This window comes from Diplotaxodon limnothrissa, linkage group LG18, assembly GCF_057381915.1.
Source record: "Diplotaxodon limnothrissa isolate DT_005_m linkage group LG18, D_limnothrissa_male_GT1.1, whole genome shotgun sequence".
NCBI lineage: Eukaryota > Metazoa > Chordata > Actinopteri > Cichliformes > Cichlidae > Diplotaxodon > Diplotaxodon limnothrissa.
The window spans coordinates 12,107,218-12,118,763 of record NC_140613.1 but is presented as its reverse complement, the minus strand read 5'-3'; the positions used below and the strand labels follow the sequence as shown (position 1 = coordinate 12,118,763).

The 11,546-nt window shown below is 41.5% G+C and overlaps 1 protein-coding gene across 3 annotated transcripts; it reads left to right on the top strand.

Moving 5' to 3' along the window:
* The first annotated feature begins 3,048 nt into the window (after window positions 1-3,048).
* On the top strand, window positions 3,049-10,876 carry LOC146613172 (tropomyosin alpha-4 chain-like). Of its 3 annotated transcripts, none has more exons than XM_085378814.1 (9): window positions 3,049-3,367; window positions 4,994-5,119; window positions 8,253-8,386; window positions 9,123-9,240; window positions 9,317-9,387; window positions 9,491-9,566; window positions 9,780-9,842; window positions 9,932-10,001; window positions 10,515-10,876. In XM_085378814.1, the coding sequence occupies exons 1-9, from the start codon at window positions 3,254-3,256 to the stop codon at window positions 10,595-10,597; spliced, it is 855 nt and encodes a 284-aa protein (XP_085234940.1). In that variant the 5' UTR covers window positions 3,049-3,253; the 3' UTR covers window positions 10,598-10,876. The 3 variants fall into 3 exon arrangements, with proteins under 3 accessions (XP_085234940.1, XP_085234939.1, XP_085234941.1); XM_085378813.1 differs by lacking the exon at window positions 10,515-10,876 and adding an exon at window positions 10,166-10,380; XM_085378815.1 differs by lacking the exons at window positions 3,049-3,367; window positions 4,994-5,119 and adding an exon at window positions 6,918-7,171.
* Window positions 10,877-11,546: the final 670 nt, after the last annotated feature.

Below are 11,546 nucleotides of genomic sequence, written 5' to 3'. Positions count from 1 at the left end.
TAACAGAAGCCCGAGAGCTTGTTCAAGTGTGCTAACCCAAACAAACACACTTGGCTAAATTTGCATTCCCAGCTAATAGAGGTAGCTGAAGAGAGGACAATACAAAAATGCATTGTGGGTGAAAATAAAGCTGTACACAGTCCCACTTTCTACTGGTTTTGCACCTCTGCCTTTGGTATGAAAAGAATCTCAGCTGTGGGTTTGAGCAGCCCGACTGTCATCCTAATGCAAATGATCATCGTACTAATTACAACAGCTGATGTGAAAGGATGAAATGGCATCCCAGCAACAAATACTGACATCATCAGAGGTTAAAACACCCATGAAACACAAGTAGAAGTCCTGCTGTTTTGTATCATCTAAAAATATAATGCTTATTACTGTGTCGGTTTATAATGCACAAACCTACTGCAGTGATTAGGGAGTATTACATGTTTATTATTAAATTAAACTAAATCCAGGATCCTGCTTCAGTGCACGACTCCAAACAGCTGGTGTTTGTTCTTCTTTTTTAATTGATTTTTAGCACCCAGTCTCGGAGTCTTGGAGTGACTCTTTCAGCTGTGGGCTTGCGTACGAACACTGCACCCTGTCACGGTGACAAATCTCTCATCCCTTGGCTGGAGCGATGGAGTCTACACATTGTCAGAAGTCACAGATACAACTGGACTGGACTGAGTTACACAGCCAAATATAACAGACTGCTGCTTCCCTCAACCACTTCCATACTTTCTACGTGCTGTTTGTGTCTCGTTTATAGACATGTTTGTACAGAACCCTCATAGATCAAGAGAGCTGATATGTTTACTCTGGCTGACAAATCGGTTTGTCTCACTCTGAGTCAATGCATCACCCAGGTGTTACATTTGATTGTACAGGTATTCCCACCGTAAATCCTTTGAGTAGTATATGTTCTTTATTGTGTCATCAAACAGAGTACATAAAGCACAACTGCTTTTGTAAGTAAAACGAGTCCACCATTATGACAAATCCATGACATCAGCCATTTAAGACTTCTAAAAGAGTGCTAGTTTGTGTCCTTTGTGGTACTGCTCATGTAAACTCTAATCTGTTCCACCATTCGCATAGCTTTGTGATTTATACTTAGCAGGACTTTGACTCTACTCCCAAGGCGATACTGTGGCTTTTGGGGGAGTTTTTACCATACAAGGAGAAGAGGAGTTTAGCTGGGTTTCCTGTGGGAGGGTTCTGATTTCTCTCACTCCACTTCTGATTCTCTCTCTCTCTCTCTCTCTCTGATATCTCCTGTCCTATCTCTTTCTGTTCCCCTGCACAGGTTCTGCTCCAAACCTGCTTTCTCATCACAAGAAAGCGTGAACAGCGTCCTGAATATCATTTAGTGAAAGATCTTCCAAATTCCCTGATTGCAAACGTGAATGCAATTGTGTAACCATAACACTTTGTGCAACTGGCATTCTGACACACCAAATAAGGTGCACAGTCACTACCAACACTGAATGTAATGATGTAAGCTTGTGTTAACTCCAGGATCTTGAAGCTATCAAACTGCCACCACGTTTGTAAACCTCTGCCTAAAAAGGCTCCTGCGTGCTCAAATCCTGCTGGTCTCTTACTCAGAACGCAAAGAAAAGATTGAAATTCCTACAACCATATTCCATCAACTTTCCTCAACGTTACCCTGGAAAAGCCCAAAAGGCCAACTCAAAACTAAAAAAAAGAAAAACAAACACAGCAGACAGTTTTTTGTTTGACAGATTTCTTTATCCAGTCTTAACCAGCTCTAACTTCAGCTTTGTGATCACACCTTTTTTTGGTTCATGTGGGCCCAAAATTACTGAACACACAAAGGAGCTCTGTTCCTTCAGCATACCTGGAATAATGTACATTCCGGTAACACACGGCTTTCCCCAGACAGCAATTCTCCTCAGACTCAGATGGCCTGAAACACAGACTCTCAGGTTTATACAATGCTGTCTTTACCAGAGCTTGGCCAAAATAGTGTCTGTATAAAGACTAATAACAACCAAGATGATGCATGCTGCAGCTGCGCCAGTGCAACGTGAACAACAAGAGATGCATTAGTCCAAGTTTATCTTGAGATGTCACTTAAATGGCCACGGCAAGACGCACCGTTCTTCGAGTTTGTGTGTAATCTTTATTTTTAGCCAGGGCAGCTGGCACAGAAGGGCTGAAAGAAAGCAGACAGGCTTATATGCGCCTCCCAGTTACTAAAGCCATATCCATGTTTTCTTTTGTTTTTCTTTGCCTTTCCTGGGGAGTTTTTAATTTTTCACTTAACAATCTACAAATAATGTGCAATTTAGTAAAAACAAAAACAAAAAATGTCTTTTAAAGATCTCATAAGTGCATAAGTGCACCAAATTCCTGGAATCCGTCTTGAGTTATATCTCCCAGTCAACTTTTTTATTTAGTGCGCCTTACAAATTGGAGAAAACAGATCTAAGTACAGATCTGTCAAACCAATAGTAATTAAGAGGATCTTAATTGCACTGGACCTGTGGTTTATGTCTGTGTATCCTGACTGCAATGCTGTGGCTGCCTGACGTGGATCACATGCAGACAGCTCTTTCCCCCAAATTTTCTTTGGCTGGATCATTTTCCATACAGCCCTTTTTCATTCAGCGCTAGAATGAAAACTATGTCCCTTTCTAACCAACTCTGGTATTAACATCAATTTGAACATTCCTAAGTAAGAACACAGGCATATAGATAGACCAAAGAGAGGCGAGAAGCCGCAAAAATTATTAATGTGAACAATTTCCCTTTTGAAGTTTGTGAGTTCTTGGTCATTCTCCTGCTTTTTATCTGCGTAAAAATCCAAACAAGGACATAGGCTGGTCAATGCTGAAATGGCTACACCATGCTGTCCCTCCAAAGAACATTTGAGAGGTGAAGTTTAGATTAGGGATGGGGTGGGGGCAACAGTAAGTTCTAGAGGAGCCAAAGTGGGGAGTGGCGAAAGGGGTAACCGGTGGGAAAGGGCTGTCACTGGGGACTAGGGCTGTCTCCAAACCTCCTGTCAAGTTTAAATCACATACAGCTCCACCGACTCTCAGTCTGCATCCTCCTCTCCTGTGCTCGCTCGCTCCGAGCTCCCTCCTCTCTGCATCTGCCAGTTGCGCTCCCTGTCAACCTTGTGAGGGCTCCTGTGAGGCGTCTTCCTCTGAACATCTGCAGCAGCTTTTCCCCGTAACGAACTACAAAACTTCATTTTCTAAAGATCTCAAGACGCTGACACCCAACAGTCACCATGGAGGCCATCAAGAAGAAGATGCAGATGCTGAAGCTGGACAAGGAGAACGCCATCGACAGGGCGGAACAGGCCGAGACCGACAAGAAGGAGGCGGAAGATAAAAGCAAGCAGGTGACGCGTGGCTCATGAGTTTAATGTTTAATACAGGAATATTAAAATGTCACAGCATATTTACAACAAATGAAGTAAATGCATCACACATGCATAAATTAATTTTAATAATTACTTTTTTCCAAAATATGGGGAATCTTCTTTGTCAAAAAATGTGGACATTTTCAATATCAGGATTATATATCTAAATGTATCTGTGAAGTTACTCATACCAGTTGTATTACAACATCATTGCGTTATTGTGTTGTTGTTTTTTTCACTTTTCCTATAATAGTTTTTTTTAATAGTTTTTGATTTATTTTTGTTGCTAAAGTTCAGTCATAATCTAAAATACTAAATAAGAACACCAAAGCACAATTTACAGATTGCTGATATATTTCTCAGCAGGACTAAATGCTGAATCACAGGGATCAGTTGATACTGAGCTCCTTGTTCTGCAGTAGGAGACGGTGGAGGATATCCACAGAGATGGCTGTGACAAGAGCTAGGCTTATTATCCGAACTGAATCAAAGGAAAAGCTGCCAGGTTAAAACAGACCTATAGAATACCACGGTCTGACTCTGGCAGCATCCTTATCAGAAGTGAAGTTTGTATAATATAAAACCTCATAAATTTCTGTGCCCCCATATTTGGCGCCGCAGCGCTCAAGCCACAGACAGGATGATGTGTCCCAGCCAAACTTAATGACAGTGTACTTTAATTTCATACAAACAAAATAGAATCTGGAGATGCAATAGGATATCTGAGGTTTCTAAATAGAGGCAATTATCACACAGTGGGAGATGGTGTCCTCATTAACGTGGTATGAAAGGAATGTTAGAGAGCAGCAAGTTAGAGAGACTCGGACAAAGCCAGGATGAAGGATCGAGCAAGTGGAAAGTGTAAATATCCACTCTCTGGTAGCTAATGCCATAACAACTCCCTCAGAGAGCACAGGGAGCATCAGTTGTCACTGGCACTGCACATATGGACCCTCAGCATGTCTTCAGGAGCAAAGAACAGTCAGCATGAAATCCTAGAAGATTATGCAGAGCTCTTTAGTTTGTTGGGATGGCTGCAGCTCAAATAGTGCTAAGAGATGCTTTCTTTGCTATTCTTGGCATGACGAGTAGACTTTCAGAGTGCAGTTAGGCTGACGAATGGCACTGAAAATACACAAAACTGCATGCAAAATTAACATCTATTACACACAACATCAGGCACAGACTCCGGCGGCAATTAAAGGATTGGGCCACCCAGACTCTGCAGCTATGTGTCTTTTCAGAAGGAACCTCCTAGTTACCTCACATAATCTACAGGCTTCATGGTGAATGTTTGACTCTGGAGCTTTTTAAGTGGAAAGAATAACCCAGATTAAAATAACAGCACGCATGTATTTGTTGAGAGGAGCTAGCTGTAGTCCAAAATCATGCACCCACTACGTATTTTCACCTCCTTATCTTCAAGTGAAATTCATCTTTCTGAAATACATCAGGATTATCCCAAAATAGCATTTAAGTGATCTGTAAAAGATCTATCGCCCACTACTCCTTTCTGTCATATACCAGAATTTCATCATACTCACTTTAACTGAACAAAAATCTATATTTGATTCCTGACTTTCTCTCACATCTGCCTTTTCTCAGCTGGAGGATGAGCTGCTCGCTCTGCAGAAGAAACTGAAGGGAACAGAAGATGAACTGGACAAGTACTCCGAGGCCCTGAAGGATGCTCAGGAGAAACTGGAACTGTCGGAGAAGAAGGCCACAGACGTGAGTTCACCACCAAGACGCCATCGGAAAGGCATTATTACAGTGGAACCCCACAGCTTTTAAAATATCAGTATCAAATACTTCATATGGACTGAAATAGATATCACTCTATGAGAGGGGAAAAGGGGACCAGTAACATGGACACACATTCCTCTCTGTCAAAGCTGGTTTAAACAAAATCATTGGCTAAAGTGCTTGACTCAGATGAAGAGTTGCCTCTTATGCTTACATAACCCAAAAAAGGAAATGTCTGGACTCGCCCAATAGTTTAGTGCAGCTCGGTTGTTTCTAAAGTGCAAAATATGAACGTGAAGTGATTAAATCACTGACGGTCATACATAAAATAATACATATTGAAATAGGATAGGAATAAAAGAAGACATGAAAGGTTGTTACTTTAAAGAACTGCCTTGAGATTAAATTTTAAAAAAAATCCACCCCAATGTAAACTAATAACCCAGAAATCCTGAATTGATTATCTTGCATCTTCTAACCCAGACCGTGGAGATAATCACAGAGTTATTGGTGGTTCACTGAGGTCTGTAGCTGAGCTATTTCTCAAGCACAGACACAACTTGGCCAGCCTGTTACCGACCAAAGAATTTCAGGAATGCAGCCTAAGCAAACAGAGAACCCCGTACTGCAGTTTCTAATGAAATCAATGCTTTGGCCTTTTTTGGGGCTGAGACGTTATTCTCTCCTCAGTCTAGCCTTTACAGTAACATACCTAGGCAGTGTGCAATGCTGAATGACTGCCGACCTTTGGAGACCATCTACATTTATGTCATGTATTTATTGCTTAAACATATCCTTTCCAGGAAAATGATGGGAATCTAACTCGGGATTATGCCTTATCACAAACAAAATAAATCCGGACACAGACTTGACTTAGTTTGCTTTTGGGAGTGAATCGTGACCAATATAATAATATTGATCTGACACTGGGAATGAAAAGAGTGGTTTTGAAGGTGGCTCGTGGACATTCTCTTCCCTTCAAGTCTGTGAAGTTTTCAGGAGGATTTGGAAAGTGTTTCAACTTCACAAAGCAGGTAAAAATCTGAGCTGAAGTAAGTGAGACGATCTCAAAGGTTAGAGGTGATAACAGGATTTTATTCCTCTGATGGTTTATCAGGTGGCCACAAATACTTTTTAGCTTCTTTCATACATATAAATGTAGTAAAAGAACGAAAACGTGAGGGGGAGGAAGAGTAGGAGGCAAATGGGGGCGATGAAGAAATGTGTCGCCACCCGATGGCTGCAGGTCATGTCTGCAACCAAATCAATTTACATTCCACGCCACTGCAGGTCAACAACCCCTAGTGAAAAGGATTATTACGGCCCCACCCCACCCTTGACCCTCCTCCTCCTCCACTAGAAGTAAATCTTTGGACTTTTGATTCCGGTCCTTTGATACAGTTTACAACCTGCTCCTCTCTCCTTCACCATCCCCCACTGACATTTACTTTCCTTCCTTTTCTCTCTCAGACAACCAAATCCAATCACACGATGATCCCTTAGACGTGATTCACGCTTTATCTAACAGCAGACAAATAACACAGTGCACTTCCTCTGCCTTCAGTCCGTGCAGTTGCAACACCTTCACTTTGCCATATAAGTCCACAATAGAAAACCCTGGCCCCACAAAAAAGTGACTTTACACACCTCCTTTGTGGAGGAAAAAAAACGTCCCACATTCCCCTCCTAAATCCTGTGATGTCATCTGAGACAGGCTTCTTCACATGATTGGAGGATCTCGTCATAAATTTCCTGAAAACTCCCAGCCCTTTTTTTCCGCCGTCCCAGCACCGCACCTCCCTGATTTCCTGCCCGAGAAAAGATTTCCACAGAGCCTGCAACTTTGAGGCGAATTCATAACTTAAGTGTCTCGATTGCCGGTTCAGACGAATCCCCGTTTAAAGAAACCAAACAGTCGGAATTATGGAAGCCGTGAAGAAGAAAATCCAAGCCCTCCAGCAGCAAGTTGATGAGGCTGAAGATCGCGCACTGGCAGTACAAAAGGAGCTGGAAACTGAACGGGAACTGCGCGAAAAAGTGAGATCAGTTTGCATTTAGTCCAACTTGAAGTGAACTTCTTTTACTTTTTGTCTTGATCTGTAATTCCAGCAAACCGGTTGAGCATCTTCACTGTAATCTGGGACTGAAGCGTTTACGCACTCCTGAGAGCTGGACTTGCAAAGTAGCGGTAATAATAACGCACCTAACGCGCGAAATAAAAACCGGAACCTCTGTATACAGATTACAGTAAAAAAAAAAAATAATCTGTAGTTATTTTCTATACAGTCGTTACAGAGACAAGTTGAAACATCGCTGTGTCGACATTCCTCTGCAGACTTTTGTTCGGCTGTGTTATCTAACTCCAGCCCGCCCCATATATCTACCAAAACACCAAGAAATGCTGCAAGAGTCCCCGATGTTACATTAACTGTCAGTGTGGTTGTTTGACGGTAAAGAAAATGTTAAATTGAAGGTTTTTAAAGGGTACAATCTTACAGTTACACTTCTTGTCAATCATTCAAAACTTATTCTTTTTTTTTTCTCCCTCCCTTCGCCCTTTGAGCTTTTTGATTGAATAACAGCTGACACACCGTCCATCTGAAAAGATGCCCGGAATCCTCCTTCCTGTTCCTCTTGAGCCTCTGCACAGGAAGGAGAGAGCAGGCATGGTTATCTGCGCTATCAGTGCTGTGGGAAACGGGCTGAGGAGAAGAAAGCTGGTGTCCCCCAAACATGCTTTGGTTTACACTACAAAAGTGAAGACAGCTGTAAAATATCAGATGCCAGCATGTTTATTTAAAAAAAAAAAAAGCTGTCACTGCGTTATCCTGTGTCAACATATTAGTAAAGCAGGTAGCCAGGCTGCAAAGTCCACAACTCATCAAAGTCACTAAGGCTGAAAAAGCAAATGAAACGCAAGGACCTGATCTTGACATCTTCTTAAAGCCATGAATGAAAGGGGGGGGGGGGGATTATAGTGTAGCTTCAAAATAGATGAATGGATAAGCAGTTTTCAGCATTGAGCGTAAGTGGTAACCTTCCTGTTTTGGCTGCATTCATGTTTCCTTCCTGGCCTCTGACCTGCGACCTCCCTATCTCTCTCAATCTGTGGCTACAGGCTGAGGGCGAAGTAGCATCGCTGAACCGCAGGATCCAGCTGGTGGAGGAGGAGTTGGACCGTGCTCAGGAGAGACTGGGCACAGCCCTGCAGAAGCTGGAGGAGGCCGAGAAGGCCGCAGATGAGAGCGAAAGGTGAAAATCAGCATAGATCTGTAGATTCAGATGTATTTGTTACTGCTGTGAGTCACTGTGTGTTTTAATGTTAAGTGAAAGTTCTACACAGCCCACCGTCTTGAAGTTAACTATCACGAGCGTTTGCTGTTACCATGCAGATAGGCTTCAGCCTATTTCATGTGGCACAAAAAAAACTGAGCAAGCACACAAGTGAACTGGCTGAAATCACCCTCACTTGCTCATTTTCATTGGCTGGAAGTAGTGAGGGAAGCCTATTGGAATGTGTTGTTCATTCCCTCAGAGTGGAAATAAAGTTTGCTTGACTTAAAAAAAAAAAAGAGTAAAATAAATGAAAGCAATACTTTGTAAAACTTTGTAAAGTTTGAAGTTTTCAAGGAAAAATCAAAAACAGCAATAGCACAAAAACTAGAGGCTTAAACAGAACAGTAAGGTAAATGGCCATTAAATGGCCCATGGCCCATCGGAACTGAAGCAGGAAGGCTTGATAACAGAACTGTATACAGAGCCATACAAGTCACAGTGTGATACAAAGATAGAGAATCCCATTAGTGCAGTGAATAGATGCCATTGTCTGTCAGTGAAATTTGACAGGTAAAAAATAACTGTTGGAAATGCAAAGTTGGTGGTTACTGAGTTAAGTCAGCTTTTAGTGAGTCTCCCAGATAACCTCTGCAATGTCGAGTGTCTTTATGGTCTTGTTGGACTAAATGTTCGGCATCGTTTCCATCTTTAGAGGCATGAAGGTGATTGAGAACAGAGCCATGAAAGACGAGGAGAAGATGGAGATCCAGGAGATGCAGCTCAAAGAAGCCAAACACATTGCCGAGGAAGCCGACCGCAAATACGAGGAGGTATGAACGGACGGATTGTATTTATTTTTTTGTGAGATGTCGCTTCAGCTGATGTTCAACTGTGATTTCGTTCCAGGTCGCTCGTAAACTGGTCATCCTCGAGGGTGAGCTGGAGAGGGCAGAAGAGAGGGCAGAAATTGCAGAACTGTAAGGAGAAATTCAGTGCAGTTATTCTCACCACAATATGTGAATTTTAAATATATTCTAAGCAAGTTATTGGAAAAAAAAAAACATCTTTTCTTTCTTTCAGCAAGTGCGGTGACCTGGAAGAAGAGCTTAAGAATGTTACCAACAACCTCAAGTCTCTAGAGGCTCAGTCTGAGAAGGTAAGCTCACTATCATAAAACACCTTCACACATCCACACCCATCACTGTCACCCACTCAACAGGATCGGCAGCACATTAAGTGCCTTTTTTTCGTGCTCACATTCACTATTTGCATCCTCATCTCGACTACCATCACCTAAAAAACAGGGGAAGTACCCTGGTCATCCTAAAATGGCACAAACAAAGTTGTTTGCTTTTCTTTGTCTGCATAGTACTCTGAGAAAGAAGACAAATACGAGGAGGAGATTAAAGTCCTGAATGACAGACTTAAAGAGGTAAATTCATTCCCTCTGCTTAAGCTGAACCTGTGTTTTCTGAGGTAAGCTTTGCATATATATTTCAATGTGTTTACTGTTTGAAAAAGGCGGAAACCCGTGCAGAATTCGCAGAAAGGACAGTGGCTAAGCTGGAAAAGACCATAGATGACTTAGAAGGTACGCTTTCTTTCAGCCCTCATATTCTACCCTACACTCCTTCTTGTAATAAATCTTTAACTTTCTGCTCTGATTTCTCTCTTTTTCCAATTTCCCCTTCATGGCCTGCACACTTTTTCCTCTCAACCTCCTGTGTCCTGCTTACTCTGCCTTTTGACCTGCAGATGAACTGTACACTCAGAAGCTGAAATTCAAGGCTATCAGCGAGGAGCTGGATCATGCCCTCAATGATATGAACACCTTGTAAACCCTGCACTCTGCCGACTTTGCATCTTTAGAAGCACTTTGTCTCTTTTATTCCTTTGCATTCAGAGTTCCCTTCTCCTTCTTTTTGCATTAAACTGAAGCTTAATAAAGACCTTTTTCTCTTTTACACTGCCTTCTGTCATTCACTGCAATCTGCTCTTCATCACTTTGCAGCTGTTTCTGCATTTTTCTCACTATGAGGCTAACAATTTTACAGTTACCTGACAAACAGTTATATTATATATTTCCTGCTGCTTTTCATTACAGAGAACCTATCACACGCAAAAGAAGAAAACATAGGCATGCACCAAGTCCTGGACCAAACACTGCAGGAGCTCAGTAGCTTGTAAAATGCCAAGAAGAACATCAAATAAGTTAAAAAAAACAAAAAAAACAAACAACAACTTTGTAAAAGATATTTTCTACATGCCATCCATTTTTTTTTGCAATTTCACTCTTAATTTGTAAAACACATGTAGCCCTTTTATGTATTTATGGTCCTTTTTGTTCCTTTTCCTTTTTAAAAAAATGGTTTTGGGTCCACATGATGCTAGGAATTGTGTTGTAGACCAAACTCTGTGCACAAATAAAACTGATGATGACGACGGTGTTAATGCTGCTGCTGATGTTTTGTCATGTCTGCGAGCCAGTTTCAACACATCTATAAACCGTTCCAGGGAAAAGAGCTCACCCTTCAGTTTACATGTGCTGGCATGCACACTGTCCTCTCTGTGCTAGGACAGCAGCTTTTTTTCTTTTTCTTTTTTTTTTCTTTTGCAGATACTGAATCTCTTCTTTCACAACAGTAGTGCCACTGAGTGCTATAATCAAGAAATGGCACAACCGCATGAGGTTAATACTAAAGATGTTATCAGAGTATAAGTGCGTCCTCAAACTTCTTATCGAGCTTCTTGTGACTGTGAGCTTTAAAATAAACAGTTCCAGTTGCTTTATGCTGTACAGTAAAGATAATTACTGAGCAATAAATGAAAAGTTAAAGACTACGTCCTCAACATTAAACCTCCACATTGTGCAACAATTACTCACTATTAGAAACACGATTCAACTCTGCATCAAGACTTATTGGCTTCAGCACAAAGTGTTGCAAAATCGTGTGAGTCTTGTTAACAGACCATGACAGAGGCCAGGCAGTAAAGAAGGCTGTGTGATCTGATGGAAAGTTTTGGAAACAACGGTTTTCGAGACGCTTCAAAATGCATTAACACAAAAAAGAAAAGTCCTACAATTCAGTTAGATTAAAAAAAGAAAAAAAAAACCTTCACAACAACGAGATTAGTG

Excerpts from the sequence above, each read along its gene's own strand:
- LOC146613172 (XM_085378814.1), top strand. The coding sequence starts at position 3,254 with ATGGAGGCCATCAAGAAGAAGATGCAGATGCTGAAGCTGGACAAGGAG. Across the intron at positions 5,120-8,252 it reads CGGAGAAGAAGGCCACAGAC|GCTGAGGGCGAAGTAGCATC; the intron begins GTGAGTTCACCA and ends CTGTGGCTACAG. Across the intron at positions 9,567-9,779 it reads TAGAGGCTCAGTCTGAGAAG|TACTCTGAGAAAGAAGACAA; the intron begins GTAAGCTCACTA and ends TTGTCTGCATAG.